This window comes from Salvia hispanica, chromosome 6, assembly GCF_023119035.1.
Source record: "Salvia hispanica cultivar TCC Black 2014 chromosome 6, UniMelb_Shisp_WGS_1.0, whole genome shotgun sequence".
Taxonomy (NCBI): Eukaryota; Viridiplantae; Streptophyta; class Magnoliopsida; order Lamiales; family Lamiaceae; genus Salvia; species Salvia hispanica.
In genome coordinates this window covers 41,513,965-41,539,137 of record NC_062970.1, presented here as the reverse complement: position 1 = coordinate 41,539,137, position 25,173 = coordinate 41,513,965, and the positions used below count along the sequence as shown (strand labels likewise).

General features: G+C 36.7%; 5 protein-coding genes and 1 pseudogene across 5 annotated transcripts; 4 read left to right on the top strand and 2 right to left on the bottom strand.

Annotated features, from left to right (window-relative positions):
* Positions 1-1,995: 1,995 nt before the first annotated feature.
* On the top strand, positions 1,996-5,500 carry LOC125196598 (A-agglutinin anchorage subunit-like). Its single transcript, XM_048095184.1, has 7 exons — positions 1,996-2,580; positions 2,663-2,788; positions 3,115-3,234; positions 3,803-3,910; positions 3,981-4,037; positions 4,686-4,868; positions 5,227-5,500. Exons 1-7 carry the CDS (start codon positions 2,068-2,070, stop codon positions 5,326-5,328), a joined length of 1,209 nt encoding a protein of 402 aa, XP_047951141.1. The 5' UTR covers positions 1,996-2,067; the 3' UTR covers positions 5,329-5,500.
* Positions 5,501-6,025: 525 nt separating this feature from the next.
* LOC125196978 lies at positions 6,026-8,229 on the top strand. The gene is made up of 3 exons (XM_048095657.1): positions 6,026-6,555; positions 7,283-7,756; positions 7,911-8,229. The coding sequence occupies exons 1-3, from the start codon at positions 6,097-6,099 to the stop codon at positions 7,971-7,973; spliced, it is 996 nt and encodes a 331-aa protein (XP_047951614.1). The 5' UTR covers positions 6,026-6,096; the 3' UTR covers positions 7,974-8,229.
* A 1,828-nt stretch (positions 8,230-10,057) lies between these two features.
* On the top strand, positions 10,058-13,124 carry LOC125196964 (annotated as a pseudogene).
* A 668-nt stretch (positions 13,125-13,792) lies between these two features.
* On the top strand, positions 13,793-14,945 carry LOC125194117 (DNA damage-repair/toleration protein DRT102-like). The gene has a single exon (XM_048092160.1). It carries the CDS (start codon positions 13,860-13,862, stop codon positions 14,796-14,798), a length of 939 nt encoding a protein of 312 aa, XP_047948117.1. The 5' UTR covers positions 13,793-13,859; the 3' UTR covers positions 14,799-14,945.
* Positions 14,946-15,014: 69 nt separating this feature from the next.
* On the bottom strand, positions 15,015-19,216 carry LOC125194116 (nuclear transport factor 2-like). The gene is made up of 9 exons (XM_048092159.1): positions 18,921-19,216; positions 18,095-18,229; positions 17,154-17,460; positions 16,320-16,582; positions 16,045-16,225; positions 15,820-15,941; positions 15,681-15,746; positions 15,502-15,583; positions 15,015-15,388 (listed from the first exon to the last, which is right to left on the bottom strand). The coding sequence occupies exons 1-9, from the start codon at positions 18,957-18,959 to the stop codon at positions 15,207-15,209; spliced, it is 1,377 nt and encodes a 458-aa protein (XP_047948116.1). The 5' UTR covers positions 18,960-19,216; the 3' UTR covers positions 15,015-15,206.
* Positions 19,217-20,861: 1,645 nt separating this feature from the next.
* On the bottom strand, positions 20,862-22,891 carry LOC125197340 (plasmodesmata-located protein 2). The gene is made up of 3 exons (XM_048096074.1): positions 21,768-22,891; positions 21,356-21,469; positions 20,862-21,245 (listed from the first exon to the last, which is right to left on the bottom strand). The coding sequence occupies exons 1-3, from the start codon at positions 22,531-22,533 to the stop codon at positions 21,238-21,240; spliced, it is 888 nt and encodes a 295-aa protein (XP_047952031.1). The 5' UTR covers positions 22,534-22,891; the 3' UTR covers positions 20,862-21,237.
* Positions 22,892-25,173: the final 2,282 nt, after the last annotated feature.

The following is a 25,173-nucleotide window of genomic DNA, read 5'->3' as shown; positions in this document are numbered from 1 at the left end:
GTTACTTGCATAATTCAATTTCTTTAAGTTCTTATTGTTTCGAATGTTATAGTTGAACCTTGATAACAAAATCATACTTTATGTTTCTAACTAATCTATTTAATACCTATATTATTTTCTTCTTTTTTCTTATATAAAATATTAGAGTTTTAAGCTCCATTCAGTATATCATTAAATAAATTAAAAATGAATAACAATAACAACAACAACAACAACAATAATAATAATAGTAATAATAATAATTGATTTTATAGTTTTTATTTTAAGAATTTTGTAATTTTTATTATACTACTTCTTTCCTTTCCAAAATATTAATTTATTTAAATTTTTTATTTTTAGAACATTGCAATCGAAATTCGATCAAATAAATAATTACAAGGTATTTTCTCTTTTGCTTTATAAATAATTGAGTTATTAGCTCAATTCACTATATCATGAAATAAAATTAAGAAAATATGTATAATATATTAATACTAATTGGGTGTAGGTTTTTTTATATCATACTTACTATTCAATTTTGAAATTTTAATTTATTCAAATTTTAAATTTTTGGAAAATTATTGTCGAACCTTAGTCAAAATAAATATAATACTAATTAAATTTATTGTTTTAATTTTAAGTATTTTATAATATTAGTACTCTAGTTTGATTTTTGAGTATTTATTCTTATGTTATTTCTATGTAAAATATATAATATACTCTATTGAATCAATTTCACCGTTAGCTTTATCAGTCTTTATTATAGAAATTAGATCACCCCCTAATGATCATGCATTCATGCTAATTGATTAATGATCATGCATTCATGCTAATTGATTTTATCCAAAAATAGCGTTCGGTTATATTTGTCCACATATAAAATATAATTATGGCATAGAGACATAAGGGTATTATGTCATGGAGACATTATGTCTCTAAATCACTACTCATATTAAAAATGCAAAAACAAAATATAGCTGGCGAAGTTTCTCCTCAGTTTGTCTTTGTTTGTTATCGAAATCTCCCGATGGAATTTTATTTACTTATATATTCAATTTTTGAATGTAATTATATACAAACTCTAAATATTATATAAACTTCAAACTCTAAATATTGTACAAACTCCAAACTATGAGCTGAACCGTAAATGTCAACAGATTATAAAATACTAGCAACAGAAAATATCAACACAGTGTCAACGGTTGATAATGTGTTGATATTGTGTTGACATTGTGTTGATATCAAAATCCTGAAATTTTACACTGTGTTGACATTGTGTTGAAAAGTTTGAAGTTTGTAGAATATATGAGTTTGCATTTTATCACTGCCCTTTAATTTTTTATGCATACTATATGATAAACTTTTATCAATATATATAATTAAATAAAGCTAAAAGTTAGTCTTAAACAAAAAGCAAGGAAAAGCTAGCGATAGTAACTATAAGTCAATAATCCAAATTAGTGTTTAACTAAGTACAAACTAAGCCACAATACTTATAATTAATACTACTATGTTTTCAATAAAGCAACAAAACAATATTGTAATAAAAATTTTTACTACTTATTTGGTTAAAAGTGTCATGACAAAAAATAAAAAAACTAGAATCAACAATTGGATTATACACATTTGTTAAACAAACAAACAAACAAATGTTGTGTATGATGTCCATCAGTATTACAAACGGCTCATTAGTGTAACGGTGAACATGTCCGTACGAGAGTTCACTGATGGGAGACTATGCTTTCGACGCGTGTTATTCATCACTAATGAGTATTCAAATCCAAAACAAACTATGACAACATAATTGACATGCAACGCAAGAGGGAGGTGTAGGTGCAAATGGGAGAAGTCAAAGATGTCTGCCTAGGTTGGCCGTAGAGAGCGACAGATCGGAGGAACAAACCAATAACATGGGACCGTTGCTGTTCTATTCAATGAGAAAAAAGGGAGGTAGAGCCCATATAATAATACAGTTTGGTACATTTACTCCAATCTCATCAGTTAACTACTCTTTAACATACTCCTATATAACAACAATTAAGGAAGTAAGTGCGTAGCATTATAAGTGGGAGAGAAGAGATTGAAAAAATGAAAACAGTGAGTGCAGATCCAGCAGTGGAGGAAATGCGTGGGATCGCAAAATCCTACTACGACTCAGCAACACCGCAAGTGAAGGAGCAAGCAGAGCGCTTCTTCAACTCGATGGATCTCGACGGGGATGGGGAGATCAATCTGGTGGAGTTCTTGGCATTCATGAGACAACAAGGATACTACAAGCAGATGCAGAACAACTCATTCTTCAAGATGCTCGACACCTCCGGCCGCGGCACACTGGCCTTCATGGACGTCATCACGCTTTATTACATCATCAAAAGCGGCCGCCCTTTCTGCGACTCCTGCCATCGCTTCATTCACGGAACGTTCTTCTCCTGCCTCGAGTGTTTCAACCAACTCGGAGATTCCTTCAGTGTGTGCCCCCCTTGTCATAAGTCTAAGAGCTATGACCACAACCACCACGCACTATTCCTGGACAATTTTACCCTTCTGCAGGCCACCAAACCTCATTTACCAAATACTACTTCTAGTACTACTATTAATCAGGTGTTTTATTTATTTTTGAATGCAGATTTCTAGGATTAGATATTTTTAAATATGACCTCAATTCTAATTTGTGTGGGTGTAGGAGGCTGCTCATACTAAACCAACTCAACTGTTGTCATCAACTGCTGAAACTCAACAACCGTTATTATTGGGAAAAGATGATTCTGTTTCGACTTCCACTTCGGAGAAGAAGCACGTGAATAGTGAGGTATGTAGTCTAACAAAGCACGAGATTATACTACTGCGAATCTAGTCAACGGTCAACCTAAATTTTGTTTTTCTTCTACTTTCTTCAATATGAAATATTTTTCTTTTTGAGTTATTCCATTGAAATTAAAACGTTTCCTGAAATAGAAATATCAGCATCTTATTTTTTTTCTTCTTATTTACTTTATTCTCTTCATCAATTCATAAAACAATACTTCATAAAATTTGGTGTCAAAGAGCAAAAAGTTCATATTCAATGAGATGGAGGGAGTATATTTTTAGATATTGTAAAGAATGACATGATTTATATATTTTAAATTTTTGTAGGCTGCTAATACTGAACCAACTGGAATCTCAGCAACTGCTAAAACTCAACAACCACTATTACTGGGAAAAGGTGATTCTGCTTCGACTTCGACTTCTAAGAATGGCGACACGAAGAGCGAGGTATATATAGATGTAGTAAAATATTTTGAAATGGAGACAACTTGTCTGTCAAAATTATTACAACATTCGTCCCATAGAAATAAGCTATATTTTCTTGTTCGTCATTTCCATATAAATAGTCTACATCAATTTGTAGTAACCTTTTTCTCTTTCTCTTTAATTTACTTTATCATTTATGGTTATAGACCCACCACTACTATATAATTTCAACTAATTTTTCTCATTCTCTTACTTTACCAATTACACGTATCAACTCTAAAAAACCTATTTCTATGAGATGAAGGGAGTATATGAAATTTATTTTTGTTCAGCAGATGAAAAACGTAGATGATAGAAATTAAAAATTAATTAAAGGCTAGTATAGAATATAAAGAATCATAAAAGACTCTATTATATTATGCTCTTGTTAATCAACTTTAATATATATCCAGCTCTTTATATAGAGTTAATTCAGTTCTATTTTAACAAGGAAAAGAAAGTAAATAGTCCATTTTTAACTCAATTATTTGTTATTGATCTAATTGTATCCTTCAAATTTCAATGACACATATTCTCTTCATTCCAACAGAAATCGCTTAGTGTAACCCCGGTCAAAAGTGTAGCTAAGACTTCGACTCCTAGTGCACCAATCAAGAGCAGCCTTGATCAAAATGCAATAGTTCCAGCAACTAAGACGGTTAGCTTATCGTAAGCCAGTCTTTCCTTTGCCCTCAATAATAAATTTACAATTTGTGGGTGTTTGGCAGGTTGCTTCAACTTCAACTTCGAAGAATGATGCCATCACTATGTACATGACGAGTGAGGTATATGTAGTTCAATGAAGCACAAGATCTGGAAATGAAGAAAATTTATCTGTTGAAATTATTAACTTACTCATGTTAAACTCTTTAAAATTCTGTCTCGCATTGACTTTGACTTGGTGAAGATTCAATCTAATTTATACAAGTTCTAACTTATACAAGTGTGCATAACCCTCCTTCCATTATAAAACCTTTTCAATGGGGTGAGTAGCTCAATTCTAATATCTAATATGGTATTAGAGCGGCCCAAGTCAATAATGCATTTTATCTCTTTGTCAGGGACGGACGCAGAAATAAATATTAGTAGGTGCTATATTTTTAAAATATTATTTGAAAATATTTTTAGGCAATTTTTATATGATTAATAAGGACTTTAATATAATTATATGTATAGAATAGGAATAAATTATAAAAAATTTAAAAAAAATGAGTTCATTAAGGGCTGAAGCCCCACCCTCTCTCTATGTGGGTGTCCTTGCTCTTTGTCTCTTGTCTTGCCTACCCATGTGGTGAAAATCCAATGTGTCATTCCGGTACATGCGCAATGACATGTTAAATCTCTTAAAATTTTGTACCATATTGACTTGGTGAAGATCTCATCTAATCTATGCTCATTTCTTTACGAATGGTTTATGTTTCTTAATTTGACAGATCTATAGAGTAGCTCGTGAGCAGACGCGGTCGCCTCCGCCTTCACGGTCGCTGTCGCCTAGTCGTCCTCTAAATCAGTCTGCTAGTGTAAACGTAGCCAGAAGTGAATCTATGACTTCAACGCCCAATACCATTCGTGAGAGTCGCCCAAATCAGCTTGCAATCGTTCCAGCAACTCAACAGGTTAATTACCCTCCTTAATTTTCATTCTATTAGTAGTAGTATAAAGTAATTTTTGTTGTTAGTTTTTAAACTTATACTCCCTCCTTCCCCCAAAATTCGTCACCATTTGATCCGGCACGGGTTTTAAGAAATGTAATAGAAAGTGAGTTGAAAAAGTTAGTGGAATGTGGGTCCTACTTTAATATATTAGTTTTATAATAGAATGTGATAGGAATGAGTTAGTGGAATATGGGATTCACTATCAAAAATAGTAAAAGTGAAAGGTGACAAATTTTTAGGGATAGATGGAAATGAAAATAGATAATAAATTTTCAGGGACGGATGGAATAACTAAAATGAATGTTGGTTGTTGAAACAGGTACCGTGGATGAAGGTAGCGAGTGCCGCATTCAAAGTGTTGGATGCGATGGTCGTCGTTAGCAACGTCATCGGCGTCGTCTCTGCCTGTACAATCATGTGATCAAATCAAAGGCTTGATTATATTGTCATTTTACTATTTTCACGAGTTACAAATAAATTACTACAAAGAATTGGTTAGTATCAAAATAATTGTAACTTTGCGATTCCTAAAGAATTTAAGTATGTAATTAAGAGTATGTTTATGTTATTCATACTGAAATAGCTTTAATTAACTCGGTTGGCTTTCGAAACAAGGAATTTAATTTTCTTATCTTCGTTATTAATTTAAGAATTTTGACTCCTAAGATATGATCAAACATGGTTCAATGAAATGGAAGCGTGTGGAAAATGTATGGAGAGTGTCAACTTTGACTGCAGGCCATTTAAATTATTAACTCTCATTTTATTCTGTGTTGATTATATAAAATAATAGTAGTACTGTCTCTTAGACCTTGTCAACTTTGTTGCAGTCCGATTTTCTAGCAAAATGATATACATCTTTCTATTTTAATACGTTTGGTAGTCAAATGCCTAGGACTTGATCTAGTAAAATTCCATTGTACTAATAACTTATTTTCAAATTTATTGAGCTTATACGTACTTAGGATATAATTGAGAAAAATGTAAAATTAAGATATTATTGAATACGTACTTAGAAGTTGTCTTTTTTATAGCTATCTACAAGTAAGACGAGGACCACACTAAAGTCCTCGGTCTGATTACCTATTATACACGTCTCATTCTATTAATTCAATTACTTCATCCACTAATTACAAGTTAAAATTACAACCCTCTTTCAAACAAAGATACAAGTGTGTGCGAGACAGAGATGGCGGATGGGCTAAGAAGAGTTGCGAGAGCTTACTACGAGAGATCAAGCGAGGAGCAACGAGACGAGGCCAAAGATTTCTTCACACGATTAGATCTCAACGACGACGAAAGGATAAGTCTGGAAGAATTCAAAGCCTGCTTCCCTTCAGGCGAAGAATTCTTCAACAAACTCGATTCCAGTAATACCGGATTCCTAGATTTCTCCGATGTTCTTGTCGTCTTCTACCATCAAAAGAAAGCATTAATCAGTATCTCCCGCTGCGATGGCTGCCACCAGAAAATAATAGGTCCCTACTTTTCTTGTGTTCTTTGTTTGGATCACTTTCCTAGTACTTACGATCTCTGCTGCGACTGCCATCGTGGAGGCAAATTCGAGCACCGCCATCCATTGAGCTTCATGTTGCATGATCAAGCAGCTCTTGTCAGTTTCATTCAGACAAAAACTCAGCCGGCTAAGGTTAGATATATTATATAACTATAATATTTCGCCTTTTCACTTTTTTTCTTTTTGTAAATGGTTTTTGCAATTTCTCATGATGTGATTGGCATGTTTTTTTACATTAGGGTCAGCAAAATAACCAAAACCCCCGTATATTCGATCTGAATCAAATCGTAATTTAAAATTCGGTTTGATTTTTGTTAGTTTTCAATATGATTCGGTTTAAAATTTTGGCTAATTTTGGTTTTTCAGTTCGGTTCATATTTAGAAAAAAAAAATCAAATAGCTTTTTTGTATGTTAATAATAAATTATCTAAAAACAAACTCTATTTGTGTTGATTTGTATTAATTAATGTATAGTATAATATTTAATTATATAAATATTGTAATTGTTTGGATATACTAATTGGTTTATTAGTGTTAATTATAAAAAAGTAATGTCTGGATTTTTAGTTTATTTGGATATATTGTGCAATTTTGGTTTTTCGGGGTTGGTTTTTGTAGTTTGTATTTCGGTTTTTCGGATTTTTTAGATATATTTATGAAATTTTGATTTTTCGGATCAGTTTTTTAGTTCAGATTCCTTCTTTTGGGGTTCAGTTTTTTCAGATAATTTGGTTCAATTCGAATTTCATTTTCAAAAAAATTGAATTGTTCGGTTCAGTTCAGTTTGACCAAAAGAAAATGGACTGAAAAACTCAAGTTTTTGCTAAGCAAATTATTTGTAACTCATATACCAAAACAGAGTGTGATGGAGGAACTGCGCGCAATAGCAGTAGCACATTTCAAAGCAAGCTCGGAGAAAACCCAGTCGAAGGCAAAACAGTTCTTCACGGCAATGGACAGCGACGGAGATGGGAAAGTCGAGATGTCGGAGTTTTCATCGTTCATGTCCAAGAAAGGCTACAAGCTAACAGGCAATCCGGATTTCTTTAAGAAACTGGACATGGACGGCAATGGAAGCCTGGATTTCTGGGAGGTGATGACCCTCAATTACATCATCCAAAGCGGCCGTCCCTTCTGCGACTGCTGCGGCGACTTCATCCCCGCAACTTTCTTCTCGTGCGTCCACTGCTTCAAGGCTGGAAAAAAGACCTTCGATTTATGCTTACGTTGCTATCAGTCCAACGCCTTCCAACACGATGCCCACCCCGGCGGTCCCAAGTTCTTGGACAACTACACCTTGCTCCATAGTCAACACACTTCCTGTGATGGGCTGGTATGTATACAAGAGAACTGAAATCACTGTATACGTATAATGTCTACTGGCATATAATTAATTAATTTTAAAAAGAAAATCCATAAAATTTTATCTAGACTTCAAATTTGGTCCAACCTGATATGTTGCTAACTAGTATGAGTGTGTTTTTCAGGCACGAATGGATGTCGCGTTAAATACGTTAGATTTGGCGGTCAACATTTTCACCAACTTGTGACAAATCCTAGTCTAGAAATTTTTAGGCATGTGTATTCATGCATAATATTGTATGTACGTAATGTGGTGTATTTGATTTTCTACACGTACTATTACCTAGTGTTATGTATATCAGTATATGTGTCATGTGGTTTACAATTACACATACTAATGCAATGCAATTTATTTGAAATAAATTTGCAGTTGTAAATGTTTGATAGTAGTTTTTATAGTGATTTGTCTTCCATAAAGTTTGAATAATGATTAACAACTTTTTACTTTGAACAGACTAATAGATACATGTGGTTTTACTATCTTTTTACTTCACTTATATTAGGGCATCCGCAATAGGGCAGACGATGAGTTACCCATCGTCCGCGGACGATGCGCGGAGGATACCCATCGTCCGCCACTGTGGACGACGCGGACGATGGGTAACGGACGATGCGACGCGTTTCCGTTTTATTTTTTAATTTTATTAAATTTTCAAAACCTATATATTCCTTTTCACTTCATTTTTCACTCACTTCACTCTCATATTCACACTTCACGCTACATTTTCTACATTTCAAGCAAAATGGATTCCGGAGATTATCCGAATAGTCCGATGTTCGGTGGTGCACGATGGCGGGGTACAGAACCCGACGAATACCAGTCATTCGACACCAACGCCGAGTACGATTTCGAATTCAGCACCGACTCGTATGGGTTGTCCGACATGGAGCCTTCTCCCCACCGCTCCTCCTCCGCCACCGCCCCTCCGCCGCCGCCGCCGCTCCCTCCACCGCCGCTGCGTCTGGGTCCGCCATCAAGAAGAAGCGGACCAAGGCACGAGCCCAGAAGTTGCCTACAACGGAGGTGTGTGAAGAGTTCGCCCCGGGAAGGACGAACTACTCCGACCCCGAATCCATCGTCTTGACGAGATGTTGGATTGATGTTTCGGAGGATCCGGCGTACGCCAACAACCAGAAGGTGACTGCAGTATTGGGAGCGCTTCGCCGAGAAATACAACGCGGCCAAGCCGGCGTACGCGTACAAGCGCCACAGGGAGCAGCTCCGCAAGCACCGGGATCAAATAAAGAAGCAGGTAAATTTGTTCGCGGGGAGTACGAGAAGTGCGAGAGGGAGCAGGGCAGTAGCGAGAATCTCGCAGATGTGCGGGATAAAGCGATGCAAGTCGTACATTTCATTGTACGGCGATTTCAAGCACTACCGGTCCTGGGCGGCTGAGGGACAAGCAGAAGTTCGTTGGCGATGTGATTCCCCAATCGACGGCTGCGAGGAGGAGGGCGTCGAAGCGCACCCTCGCTGATTATACAAGTAGCGATAGCGGCGCGTCTCCAATGGACCTCAACAGTCCGGTGTTCGAGGATGAGAGTTCCGGCACACCGATGTCCTCCCGGCGCCCCCCTGGCGTCAAGGCTGCCAAGGGCAAGGGCAAGGCCACATCCTCCTCCGCCGCGCCGCCTGACCAGGCCCCGTCCCCGACCCCGAGTTCGACGCCGTCCGCAACTTCGACTGCGGCCCATGCCTACGCGGATTTGGCGGCCTCCTCCGACTACATGACGTTGTTGGAGGCGCACACCGCCCTCATGCAGGCGACCAACCCGGCTCAAATCAAAGGCATCCAGCGGATGATATATGCCCTCAGCCGCAAGTTGGGACTACTCTAGACTAGCCTCCTTTTTTTTATTTAGTGCTTTTTTTTTATTTCTTAATTTGTAACTTTTTTTAATTAAGTAAATTTAGTATTTCCCTTTAATGTTGTTGTTTTTATATGTTTGTTTTTATTTACATTTGCAAACCTAAAAATATAAATACAAAATAGAAGTAAAATGCTTAGGGCATCGCTTAGGACGGGCTATAGTCCGCCCCACTACAGGTGGAATAGGAGGAGAATAAAAATGCTGACGTGGCGGTGCATAGGGCGTCCCACTGTGGATGCCGTTGTACATAAAACTGCTCCTGTTGTATGTGAATTAGTACAGGAACTATAACTCTCATTTTTTCCAAAATTAAGCTTGGTCAACTAATGGTGGCTTGTAGGACATCCACACTTTTTGAGGTGGATTCACCTATACAGAGACGTAGACAAATCAAATTTGTCTCAAGAGAAGTTATCAAAATGAATTAGGTTGTTTCCTGTTTTAATCATCAAAACACAGATCACCTTAAACTCTTAAGCATGGCTTGTTTTTCTGTCGACCCAACTTCATCTTTACTCCTCCAAAAGGTATTCATCTCAATCAACTCAAATTTTTTATATGTATTTTAGTATTTGTATGTGTGTTTTAGTATTCATCTATGATTACGAAATTATGTTTAATTCTCCAACTGGGCTCTAGGACCAACCATCACATGTCTTTAGACTCTAGTTTGTTTGTTTCTTAACTTTTTTTGGTAGAAATATGTTGGCTTTTCAGTTCCCAAGACACATGCCTCCACAAGTATAGTTTCTGCGATCACACCTCAAAAATTCACGCGCGAGCCTTCCACAACTGGCACGGTAAGTAGTCAATCTGAAGGTTTTTGATACTATAAGCATTGGAGAATATTTTGGAATTTTTTCAATTTTTTAGGTGAAGAGTGGAATGACAATGACAGCAAAGATAGTGGCAAGAGCTTCAGAGAAAAGTCAGTTGAGGCCTGGTGACAATGTATGGGCCAATGTGGATGTTCTGATGACTCATGACGTATGTGGCCCGGGCGCCTTTGGAATTTTCAAGAGAGAGTTTGGAGAAAATGCAAAGGTCATTTTTGTAAAGCATGGATATGTGGATGATTGTTGGTAACATGCTGAGTTGTTTTGCTCCTTTTCTACATGTGCAGGTGTGGGATCGCGAAAAAGTTATAGTCATTCCGGATCATTACATATTCACAACGGATGAGCTAGCCAACCGTAATGTCAACACCTTGAGGGAATTTTGTACCGAACAAGATATCAAGTACTTCTATGATATTAAGGATGTTGCAGATTTCAAGGTTGGTAACTGGATGCTAAAATTCCAGTTTTTGTATAAAAAAGGACTGAATCTTGTTTTGCTTCTTAACATACAGGCGAATCCAGATTACAAAGGCGTGTGCCACGTCGCTCTTGCCCAAGAAGGCCACTGCAGACCTGGAGAGGTTAAATAGTGTTTTTCATACTATTTCAGTTTCCTTTTGTTGTTGAGAATTGTTATGATGTGTTGTTTGTTGTTCTTACAGATCTTGTTGGGCACAGACTCCCACACATGTACCGCTGGAGCATTTGGTCAATTCGCTACGGGAATTGGAATTACTGATGCAGGTTTTGTGCTCGGTACTGGAAAGCTTTTGCTTAAGGTAGTGAGTTTTTACTAAAGAATTAGTTATTGCTTGAATATAAGCCAACTAATATCATAAGCCTAACTTACAAATCATATGTGTATTTCTTTTTCGCTCATCGATTCGTTTGCAGGTGCCCCCGACTCTGAGATTCGTATCGGATGGTGAAATGCCTGATTGTGTGCTTGCGAAAGACTTGATTCTGCAAGTAAGTACGTTTATTATCATGTAGAGTTACAACCCACAATGCCTTGAGTTTGTCAACTTTTGTGTAGATTATTGGCGAAATATTTGTGGCTGGTTCAAGATATAAATCCATGGAATTTGTTGGGTCTACTGTTGAAAGCTTTACTGTAAGTTTATATCTCACGATTCGTAATTTAGTCACCAATGTGTGTTTGATTGACTGTGTTTCTCTATAGATGGAAGATAGAATGACATTGTGCAACTGGTCATTGAAGCTGGGGGAAAGAACGGCATCGTCCCTGCTGATGCTACAACCTTCAAGTATCTTCAGGTAGTGTGGCGTGCGTGACTTTGATATACACCATACTCTCAAAACACATTTCTTCAGTCATCACCACAAATACTAATATTTTGCACTTTATTCTTAGGACAAGACATCGGTGCCTTATGAACCAGTTTATAGTGATGGACAAGCAAGGTAGCACTTGCACATTTATATGCAGGTTTGTTTGAGATAAATGTATGCTAATAGCTCTCTCTCTTTTGAGTTTTGAATTGATTTCTCTCAGAATACAGCTTTGACATCTCAAAGTTGGAGCCCTTGGTGGCCAAGGTGAGCAATTAAATCTTTGACAAGTGTTAATGCATAGATACTTTATGACAGAGTTTACTCATTGTAAGAAAATATGATATAGTTTTAGAGCTATAGATGTGTAGAGAAAGTATGATATGTCTCTCTTATTTTGTGTATTTCCTTACTCAGCCTCACTCACCCGACAACCGGGCATCAGCAAGAGAGTGCAAAGACGTGAAAATCGACAGAGTATATATAGGATCTTGTACCGGTGGGAAGACAGAGGATTTCATGGCAGCTGCCAAAGTTTTTCTTGCTTCTGTAAGAATACTTTTCTTTTTCTATTTAGTTGGATATAGTATTATTTACAAACATGTTTGATATAGGAAAAAAAGGTCAAAGTCCCAACATTTCTTGTTCCTGCAACACAGAAGGTAATGTTTCAAGCAATTTTGAATAAACTAAATCTAAGCTTTCATCTATGCATCTTAAAACTGTAGTTTTTCAGGTGTGGATGAATATATATAGCCTTCCACTCCCAGAATCCGGTGGAAAAACTTGCTCACAGATATTCGAAGAAGCTGGTTGTGATACTCCGGCAAGCCCCACCTGTGGTGCTTGCATGGGAGGACCTAGAGACACCTATGCACGCATCAACGAGCCTCTGGCAAGTTGCACTATTTTCCTTTCTAATGAATAGACATTGTTATGAATGTCGTGTGATCCGTAGTTGTGACAGTTTATCAGAGAATACAACATTGTCTGAGTTACCTATTGATGATGGTACTTTGTATTCAGGTATGTGTTTCAACGACGAATAGGAATTTCCCGGGCCGAATGGGGCATAAAGAAGGCCAGGTTTACCTAGCTTCCCCTTATACAGCTGCTGCATCTGCACTAACTGGATTTGTCACTGATCCTAGAGAATTTTTGCAGTAAATTGTTTTGTTAATATCTAGAGTTGAAGCGTGTCACTTTATGATATTGCTAGTTGAGGCAAATTAAATAGCTTTAATATGTTTGGTATTTGTAATAAATTATTATAAACCAACCCCATATGCTTGTTGCATGTGTGTGAATGATATTGTGATAGTCATCTTTTGATTCCATATAAATAGCATAACATATTTACAGATATCCATGTTTGTGAATAGATATAATTTCTAAAGAGCTTATATGCGTGCTATTACAAATTTTCTAAAATTACAACAGTATATCTGTGCAATTAAGAGTATATAAATATACGTAATTGCAAATTATTTACATTGTTTTATTGTTTACATGAGATGTGATCGATTGCTGACTATTCCCATATTTTAAACTATAACTAACTAGAGATCATGTGGTCTATAATTTATCACGTGTAATTTTATTTTATTTTTTTAATTAAGAAAATAAGAAAAACTACCAAATTTAGAATTTTGAATTAAAATGTCAATATAGTGTTTTAAACATATCAATATGATGTCTTGAATATGTAAATACAATTTGGAATTGACATTTCATATATATTATATTGAGATATTATAAGCTAAATTGACATTAAACTGTTTCTAAAAAATACGAAAGTTGAAGAATTATTTTCAAATTTGGATATCGGAGCATATGTAACGATTATAATCTTTATAAAATTATTTTTAATTCGATACTTTATGAGCAACAATAATTTAACATAACCTGCTTGGCAATCATATGATCATATCTAGTATAAATGTTCTTGGTCCACACATTTTTTTAAATAAAAATATTACTCTTTCTAGTTTTTCTATAAAAAAAATCGTAGATATATTACACTCACAAGAGCAAAGAGCTCAGTTACTGTTACTGCTCCATCCTTCAGCCATGGCAGAGATCAATTCAACGGCCAACAACCGCCCCTTGAAAATCATAGCCGGAGCAGATGATTTCGGCAGCAGCCTCAAGGACGCGCTGGTCGCTCAGCTCCGCTCCCTCAACATCGAAGTCGAAGACCTCGGCACCACCAAATACTACTCCATCGGCGAGGAAATCGGCCGACGCGTCAGTGAAGCCGCCAAATCCAACTCCGCCACCGAAACCCGCGGCCTGCTCGCCTGCGGCACCGGCGTCGGCGTCGCCATATTCGCCAATAAATTCCCCGGAGTCTACGCCGCCACCTGCCTCACCGTCGCCGAAGCCCTGAACGCCCGATCCATCAACAACTGCAACGTCCTCGCCGTCTCCGGCATGTCCACCGCGCCGGAAGTCGCCGCCGATATCCTAACCGCTTTCCTCAACACACCGTTCAAATCTCCCTGCCCAGCCTCCGGATCCGAGCCGTGGCCAGCCGAGATCCAGACGTTCTTCGATGGATCCGTCGCGGAGATGTCCAAAATCAGCGGTGGAAACGCTCCGGCCGTCGATCCGCCGTGCTTCGTGTGCTCTCTGGCGAGATCGCGGCAGGAGAAGGATTTTACGCCTGTTGATGTGATGCCCGGTGGATCGATGATAATTCTGAGGGAGACGCCGACATCGGCGATCGTTAGGTTTAAGGGCGGCAGCGTGGAGCCGGCGCATCACCATACGTTCGGGCATGATTTGGTGGTGATGAAGGGGAAGAAGTGCGTGTGGAATCTGACGAAGAAGGAGAAGTATGATTTGGTGGATGGGGATTTTCTGTTCACGCCGGCGGGAGATGTGCACAGGGTCAAGTATTTCGAGGATACTGAGTTCTTCATCAAGTGGGATGGGCATTGGGACTTGCTCCTGGATGAAGATCTCGCTGCTGCAAATGCCGCCATTGCTGCTGAAATTAAGGACTGATGATGAAGATTTGTTGTTTGTGCTTCCTTGTAAATTCTTTCACCTTCTGTGAGATTTTCTCATTTGGATTTGGGTTCAAATTTGTGTTTTTTGCAATTTCATGTTTTTGCTATGTAAATAAATAAGCAGAGTTTGTCAAATTTGTCATTTCTTGGAATCCTTTTCAAATTTTCGTCGTGGCTAATTAGTATAAACAAGAAAAACAGAAATCCTAAATAGCACAAATAATAATTATAATAATAATAATAAATGGATAGCCTCAAATCAGTATATATAGAACGAACATGTTCCAGAATATCTAATTAATTTGCTTTCTTAAATTATGTAAATTAAGAAGAATAAGGTGGAAAACTATGACAGTAAGCGAAATACTCCAAAATTACTTGCCCTCAGATGCAAAATGGCAACTCATTCCGAATAGTGCTGCCCGTTCGACGATCCTTGTTGGCGAGGAGCTTGCCTATAGAAACCGTTCCCCCTCGGTCTGCTGTAAGGACGCTCAAACCCGTCTTCATTGCCCACCCTGCTGCTGAAACCACGCCCTCTCGTTCCCTGTATCTGGTAGCTAACCCTGCCTCTACCCCGTGTTCCTGTTCAAAACAATTCATCCATGATCAAGAACATCAGACATGATAGCTTGCTGCTATGAACTTGAGTTGTTTCAAAGGATAATTTGATAAGCGTTTGATGGTATTATACATACTTCCGCCTCGAATGGGATTGTTTCTGTTAGGTCTCCGTCCTTCAATGTAGAGTTCGTATCCACCAATATTAACCATGGATGCCTGAAAATATGGAAGTGCACCGGTTAATAACATTTAAAAGAGTCGTTCCAAACGATGCATAAAACTGAGGGAGATAAATAACAGCAAATATTCGGACCTTGACAGCATTCTGCACCCCGGAGATGTCTTCAAATTCAACAAAAGCATAGCATACATCTATATCCTGCAAAGATGAAATAGAATTTAGATATCAACTTGAAAAGTATGAAGGAGAAACTGGTAAGGCAGAAACAGACCTTTCGGGTTCTAATGGCAACACCATCTGGCCTCAGCTTTCCGAACTTTTTGAATTCCTCCCCAATTTCAGAAGCAGACATTGTAGTAGGCACATTTCTTACGTACACCGACTTGACTTCCACTGTAGAAGAAATAGGAAGATAGAACGTGAATATATACTTACTGCCACCATCAAAGGCTTGCTTTCACGAACTGTGAAACGTGAATTTGAATTTTAGAATCACCTTCATCTTCCATAGCTATTGTGTCTTCGAAGGTTTCAGTTCCAGACCTTTCCATTTGGTTTGATGATGCAGCTGGTGGCTGGCTAGGGACTTCAGGCCCGTGTTGCCAATCTGGCGTAGTAGGCTTGTTAAACGAAGGTTGAGAAGTCACTGCTGGAACAGGCTGCCCCTTAACCTGTAACTACAGAAATCACAAGAAAAAAAATAATAGAGGTATAATGAGTTCACACTTATTTGAGCAAATGGAATTGTGAGACTTAGATGTGATAACATACTATAGAAGCATATGTATGCTTTTGTGGCTCCATTGCAGGCTCTTCGACAGGCGGCGAGAAATGGTCAGGTACAGAGTTCATTGTTCCCTGAAGTGAACCATTCGAATGAACTGCAAAGTTCTCCTCAAGGATCTTCTCTGTTTCAGGGACTTGCTGTATATGTTCCTCTTGATAGTTATTGCCATTGATAGGGCCGTTCTCTTCAAGCTTTGCAGGCACTGTGAACTCCCTAGGCTGGATATTCCCACCCATCACATACGACACTGCAAAAGTATGCAACTATTTAACATCAGGTAAATTATTGGCTGTATCAGAAGGACGAAATAGTTAAAGAAATAGTTAATCATATTGTGTCACCGACTTTCAGCATTTTCTTGAAAATATCCCCAACGAATGCATTCACTACAAAAACTCTTAACTTCGAAAATAGTTTAAATGTTCTCCTGCTTGACTTAATCCGGCAATGGAATGATGAGTAAGCTCACTGAATTCTTAGGTGGATACCGTGGGTTTTTATTCCACCTCACCCACTAATTGGTAGCGTTTTGCAGAAAAAGAAACCCACCCTTGTCACTCTAATTTAAGTGTTTTTCCTGGGAAAGCCATTTAGTGGGTGACGTGCAAAAAAAAGATCCACCTCAATCAGAAACAATCCACCCTAGAATGGGCAAATTGACTCATTGTTCCATTGCCAAATTATGTCAAGTAAGGGCATAAATCAAAGTTCAGGGTTTTTTAAGTGAACATTAATTGAGTACATTTTCAAGAAAATGCAAAAGGTTGGGGACACAAATGTGATTGCCCCTTAAAAATGACAGATTTCAATAAACGGACCTTGTTCTCGAACTATAGTTGGAGAATGGATCTTTTGATCGAGATTGCCCTGAGGTAAATAGGCAATTGGATGGTGCAGAGCTAGCTCGTCGTCAACATAGTGGAAGATATCATTCAAAACAAAATATCCTTTCTCTTGAGGTGCTAGGAAAAAGGTTTCCACAAACTTTTTCCTCACATTGTAACCCTTTAAATGAACTGAACCCGAAACCATCACTAGAACACCACCATTCCAAGATTCTAAAGAATGTGCAGTCTTGACTTCTATAGCCGTATAGCTCAATGACATGACAAGTTGATGAATTTGCTGCAACAATTTAAGAGAAGGGAGGGCTTAACATGTATCAGTTTCTAACAACAAATTAAATCTGCAAGTATATTACATTTTACACTGGTCATTCTATAGAAGTGTTATATATCATGTGACATGTTGGGTTCGATCATTAGAATAGTGTGTTTAGCAGAGATGTTCATCCAGTAACCACAAACAAATAGAGATAGGGACAGAGTTCCAATCTATTTACACAATTTAAAAGATTGAACTAATACTTACCATAAGATATCAAAAAAATTGTAATAGTAGTAGTAGTAATATTTAGAATCCATCATGAAATATCAGAAATACTATAAGTAATGTAGATTATGTTGTCATCTTATGCTTGGAATGCCGTTAACCAGGCCAAGCCTGCAGAATACAATCTCATGTCTAATGGATTTTAACAGCACAATGTTGATTTAGAAAGAGCTATATGGTAAATCCACTTATGATGATAGATAAGAAGCGAGACTGTATCTTAACATTATTAGAGCAGAATCATACAAAAAAGGATTACATGCATCATAATATTGAGTTATTGATAAATGCAAATTGCAAAGAATAAATTAACTACTCCAATCTGTGGTATGCTGTATGCACATGATAAAAGATTCACAAAAGTTACCAGCATAGCACTAGCAGTTTCTCGTGTGTTCCCTTCAATTCGAAGCATGGTGCTGGAATCACTGTAAAACTGATGCACAAAATCCGGTTGATTCTGTAGCATCTGATAGTACTGTCCAACAAAGTATGTACCCACCTAGAAAAAAAAAATCAATAATATCCATCAATGATTCGATCACATATATATGATCTATAAAACCTTTTCCTATATTATTCAGGGGACATTTCTTCTACAGTCCCACCTCCCAATAGATGGAACACGGTTGAAAAAACAGACTTGAAGAATCAAAAACATACTACAATACAACAGTAGCATAGTTATGCATCTGCATTACAATTGAGTTACAATTGAGAAATAATCACATTAGCCTGTGTCTCTATCCCTTTATTAGAATCTTTTTTTGTTCTGTGTTGAGACCAGGAACTTTACTAGCATACTGCATGATACTAAAACCTCCACATTCCCATCAAAAAAAGAGAGACCTAATGCAAAAGTAATCTTCATTTGGGCAACAGGGCCTTAAATGCATAATAACCGATTACAAATCCGCAAAATACATAAACACAACCAAATTATGGCCCAAAATAGTCTACACAGAAAACAATATACCAACTTCTCAATTCTCAAACATAAACCAAAGCTAGATACTTCAAAGACAGAGCCACATTTGTACATACATTTAAAAACATCTATTCACTAAAATTCACACGGTACAATCTGGTATTGCACCGCATGCTCCTCCAGTTGTACAGCGCCAAAAACAGACAGGAAACATATGGAGTAACCAATAAGCCTAAGGGTTTAGAGAGAGAGAGAGAGATAAGACCTGTGCAGCAGTGACGGGCAGGGGATAAGCCGTGGCCATCGCGAGATAAAAAACCCAGATTCAAACGAGAAACCCCAGATCTAGAAACCCCAATCACCAAGATCTATAATTGATAAAAAAATCAAACCCAATCAATCCCAACCAAGGCACATCCAGTTTCGGGAATTCACATTAGCCCCCTTCGTCAATTCGACCATGAAACACACTCACACGCAGACAGTTGCTCTCAGTTGTGGTGCTGCTACTGATGAGTGTGATCTCTGTGTGTGTGGATTTGACTCTTGCGCTGCTGGTATATGCAGTGTTACCAAAAAAAAAGACTACAACTTTTTTGTATTGTTTTTATTTATTCGCATCTTTTTCACCATCCATTATTTCTTTTTCGTAGTAATTTTTACATTTATACTACTAATAAATGCACTTTTATTTTTATCCAAACAGGGGCGTTTTACAAATCATTAAAAATCTTGAAATTCTGAAGCTATTTAAATGGTAAATAAGCATTTGTCTAAAAGGGGATAATAGTAGATATATTTAGTAAAAGATCATATAAAAATAGTACCCATTAATTGTGCTTCAGCATATTTTTCCAGTGTTCTAAAAATACATAAACATTCCACATCTCATTTCGAAGAACAAGCCTTGAAATTATGGAAATGTTTTGAGAACAAAGGTGCATGAACCATTATTCTCAAATGAGTCACACCAATAGTAAATAAGTATTCCAAGCGTACATTTAGACTGAAAAGAATGAAATAAAAGAAGGTTATGACTATTGCTCATAGACATTAGTGATTAATTAACATGTCTTTTTACTACTTTCTGCATTAGCTAGCACACAGGTTGGTTTTCCGATGGAATCCTCGCGGTATGTTGCCCTTTCTCTTTTGTCGTCCGTTGGAGTTGGTCTTTCTTTTACGCGTGCAGGCTTCTTGGACTCAGTTAGGTGCGTGTGAAGTCGCACATCTGCGTCTCCCGATCTTGTGTTGATCTTACACCTGTGGTCTATCTAGCATGAATTGTGGCTCTTTAGAGGTGAGAGTAGTTCTCTCGTAGATTGTGTATTGCTCATAGTGATGACTCCATTTCTGTCTGAGAGAAATGAATCCAAAGTTGATATTTCAACAGCAAGGCAATGAAAACTAGTGATCAAAGTGAAAACTAGCAAAACTCAGCATTGAAACTACTTGAATAGGAAATATAGGATCAATTGAAACTGTCATGGAGTTTCATTCTTTAGTTTTGTTTAGAAGAGCACAAATATGAACAGTCGAATGCGAGAACGATTTATCAGCAGTCAGAGGCTTCAAAGCAGGCTACATGAGAGGAGACCAGCAATGCATTCAAACAGATTTGTGAACAAGAAGAGCATCTAGAACCATGAGTTTTGCAGATCAGGAAATTACTCACTTCTTGCTTGAGTAAAGATAGAATTTTGTTTTCAGGGTCTCAAATCTTGGAGATGTAAACATGCAAGTATATAGTTAAACACAATGCAAGAATTTTCTTGGCTTTGTTTCTATGATTGTCTTTGCCAATATGATGTGCTAATTTATGGAATACAACACTCTTGGTACCATCTGTTATCATCTTCTTAAGTTGGGAAGATTATATCTTTCCTGTTGGGATCCAAATGCAAAGTCAGTTTCTAAGTATTTGGATTCAAAATCTTGTTGGTTTGCATTGGGAGTTGAGAGAGGTGCTCTGTCTGATGCCATTTGACTAGGAATAAAGCTGCTCAGAAAGACTGAATTTTTCACAAGCTGGAAACAGATTCACAATTTTGGCCCTTCTATGACTATGGGTTGGATCTTTGTCAACATTTGACCTAGACAAACACACAACACAATACACATAGAGGAGTGTGCTTTTTCTTAAAAGCATAAAATCATTGAAGAATTATTGAAGAAAAGAGACAAGAAAATCACATGGTGAATGGAATAATAGGCCAAAATCTGTTTGGTACTACTCAATAGCAAGTTGATGGTGCCATTCCCTTCCACAACCAAAACATTATCATATCATATCTCCCTCCATTGCTGACCATAAGTAAGTTCTTCAACAAAAGTTATAATAATATCCCCAACTTTTACCAGCCACAAAATGAAATCAACAAATCTACACAAGCTAAAAAACCGACTTAGACTAATGAAATCTACAATGTAGATACAACAACAGTTAAGTTTGATTTCAAACTTAACACACATTCCTTAGCAGAAGGAAAAAACCAGCAGTGGTTTTCTAGTTTGTGTAGTATCAAAGACAAAACTGCTCCCCGTTCGAAATACTTGTCGGTGTTTAAAGAGTCCTTAGGCCCTTAGTAATCTGCAGAGTGAAACATCAATGCATTAACATAGGGGGAAAAAGAGCATATGATCATCTCAAACAAGATTCAATAATCAAGAAAACATGTTGCAGCTATTTGAATGCTTTACCATCTTTTTTCTTCAATAAACCTCTTGCAAAGAGCAAGCAAATGACCAAAAACCCCACTCCTGCTGCCCCTCCTACTATGATAGCCACTGTCTTTCCTGTATTAGGCTCTCCCCCTAAAATAAACAATGAAAATCCAACTTGCATTAATGAAATCTAAGCTCAACAAACATCTACTTCATACTGGCAAATCATTAAAGCCCACATGTGAACACCTCCATTATTAATACTCATAAGCACATATCTCATGAAATAATTTACTAATAAATTAGTTTAAAGAAAGGAAACAAGCTCACAAATCAATGATGGAAAAGCCTTAAATTAGTATCAACAACATTTATACCCACCCCTACTCAGCATTAAATAAACAAAATCAAGAAAACATTGAAGAAAATCAAAAAACAAGACTAGTACCTGAAGATGAAGATGAAGATGGAGATGAGTAGGAAGCAGAAGATGATTTCTTGGGGATCCCATTAGGGTAAAAGCTATAGCTAATGAAACACTTGTGAAGATAGATTTGACCAGAGATGGAGCTCCCACACTCAACCTGAGATTTCTGGACAGCATTTTTCACACACTCCACACAGTCAGAAGCCCCCACATCACCTTCACATTGCCCCAACACATAAACATCCTGATAACTGGTGGTGAAAAACCCACCATTTCCACCACTCATCCCATTCTCAAGTGAATTTAAAGCAGTATCCCTCTTCTCCTCAAATCCAGCCCCACCAACATTAGTCCCACTACAGCTTTTAAACAGCATTTCCATCCCAGAAATCTGGGCAAAACCTGCAACCTCATAGAGCATGTAGCAGCCATAAAGCTGCATTCTTGCTGCAATAGGCTTGCCACAGAGCTTGTCTATGAGTATGGGCAGCCTGCTCACACAGCTGTAGCAGTCAACATTTGATAAATCGCCCCTGCATTGGAAAAGGCCAGAGATTGAAGACTGCCCACTGCCAGTGGATGTCTTGTAGAACTTGGACTTTGAGGATTGTGAGAGAAGGGTGCCATACAAGGAGGAGAGTGCTTGACCATACACTCCTGTTGGATCTGATAGAGACTGCTTCGCACAGCCCTTGTACACTATGTTGGTGAAATCAGGTGCAGATTTGGAGGGAGGGATGAGGCTAAGAGAGGCTAAAATGAGGAGGAGAAGTGGGATGAGACTCATTGGCTGAATCTTGATGTTTCAAATCATGCTCTTTTTTTCTTTTCCTTTTCTCTTTTTTAGGCTCCTTCACCTTGAAATGTTTGGCTTGTTTGTGCTGGAGGTTTAAAGATTGGATTTTGGGAAGGTTGGGAATGTGGGTTTTCAATGAAGAATGAGGAAAGGTTGATGGGCTGGATTCTTGGTAACAAATCTTGTAGGTTAGGTTTTTTCTAGTGTAGAAATAGGGTTCACTTTATATTTATCAGAAGACTTCTGCTTCACTGATATATATCTGGCTCTTTAAAGGGAGATGAATTGAAGTAAAGAATCTTGGTTTTGGGGGAGTGCTAGTTTAAGGAGTATTTAATTTTGTTTTTGAATAGTTGTAACTGAGTTTGAATTTGAATATAAAATGTGTAATTCAATCTTATCTTTTGTCGATTGGCATACAAAAGGAGCGTGTGGGACTTAATGCAGTTTGGGTGTATATGTCATGACAACCTTAGCAAGAACAGTGCATTTATTTATTGACAAAAACCAAAGCCAAAAAAGAAGAGGAGGGAAGAAGGAAAGAAATACTGATATGAAATATATATTGTGAATTAATACAAAAATTATCTTGAAGTCTAGAAAGTTAGCTGTATATACAATGAATTGTATAGAATAAAACGAATATCTCACTTAGAGATGATGCAAACAGTGGCCACTTTGCAGTGATTTTTCTTCTATTTTTTAGTACTATAATATTTTATTTTAATTTTAATTTATATGTATTTTTTTAGTAGTCTACACTATTTTGTGTCTCTACGGTAATCGGTAATCTATTGAGATTTGTATTCATGTCACTTATTTGTATCTCTGCGTTCCTCTTTTAAGAAACAAGTTGTCATTATAAAATATAAATGGTTAATTATTTTTCTTAGACAAACACAAAATATCCGTTAAGGTATAAATTGTGTTGATTATGTATTACTACTTAATTGAATCAATCATGAATTAATTAGAGTGATTTAGTGCATTGTCTCATGTGATCAATGCGAACACGTGCAAGATTAACGCTTCTTATAGAATTGAGTCGATGGCATTGTTCTATTTTTTCGTGTCAATTATTTGCATCTGTGTAACAAATCTATGGAGACAATTGAATAAATATACTACTACTAAATATACTAATCTATGGAGTACTTAGTAGAAATGAGTAATTTATTTAGTCTATATGATGTCTACTGAATCAAATGTTAGTGTCGCAATAGATTAATTATGTTCCATTTCGATTACTCCGTGTACTTCTCTTTGGGCCAGCCCAAACATAGGAGTACTACTGTATGAATTCTATGGGAAAGTAATCAATATGCATTGTTTTATGGAAAATTTGGGTGTGAATATGAAGCTTGGGTCAGTGGAGTTGGACGAGGCTCTAAGAGGGATGATGAATTTGTTGTTATGGCCGATTGAGGATAAATTCATGGTTGTATGTGCCCAGATTGGAATCGGCATTTTCTGACCACTTTTCTGCAAACACTACACCTGAAAAAGCCTAAGATCTAATCAAAAAACCTACTTGAATTGTTGAGCCGCACCGTTGAACCGCCGGTTTGGACCTGTTGGAATATTAAAATATAAACTTGATTTTGTAATGGAAATATCTAAATATTATGTAGAATTGGCTAGAATAGGCGTGAGAAATATATAGATATTTTTAGTAGAAATCTCTAGAATGTAGTAAAATAATAAGATTTTTATGGAGAAAAATCTAGATATAAAATATTCAAGAATCGAGTAGAATAATTATCGAGTATAAAATGACATAGTTGTATCATTTTCTATAAGCTGAACAAGTTGAGAAGTTTAGAAGTTTGAGAAATAGAGTATTCATTTGTTTTCCCACGTTACAACATCTTCTAAAACATATCTCATATATTCCACCCATCATCCTTTCAAATATTTCCTCCAAATTAAATTACTTCTCCAACATATATCTTATGAGTGATGATTTAGAGACATAATGTCTCGAAGCCATAATACCCCTATGTCACTTTGTCATAAGCCAAATTACAATATGGAATAATATACCCTTATTTTGAATTAAATAATAATTGAATAAATAAATATATATCAATTAATCATAAAAGAAAATGACAATTAATATCAAATTACTATCTTTTATCTAAATATACATCAATCAAATTATTATCAAAAGTTAACTCATATCAAATCTTTATTTTGATCCTATAAGAACTCAAGCAATTAAATTGATTTATTAATTTTATAAATATAAATTCTAGATTCAATAATATTTTGTAATAATAAAATTAAGAATGAGTATTAAATCTATTAAGTACCTATAAGTATAGAATTTAAAAAATTTAATTGTATAATGTATTATTTAAATAAAGTTTAAATTCATTATATTAGATTTTTTTTTTTTAAAAATGATGATTGAAGTTAGAAAGAATATTTAAAAAATTTATCTTCATTGGAGTATTTAAAATTTTGAAATTTATATACATTTCCCAAACAAAATAGTGGAGTATAAAATTAAAGCCAATATAATGATGCAGCGGATTAGACAGAGAGATTGGAGATGTGGTGAGATGATTAGAGTATATATTTGCTTAAATCAAGCCATCCATATAAATACACACAACGGTTTGCGTTAAA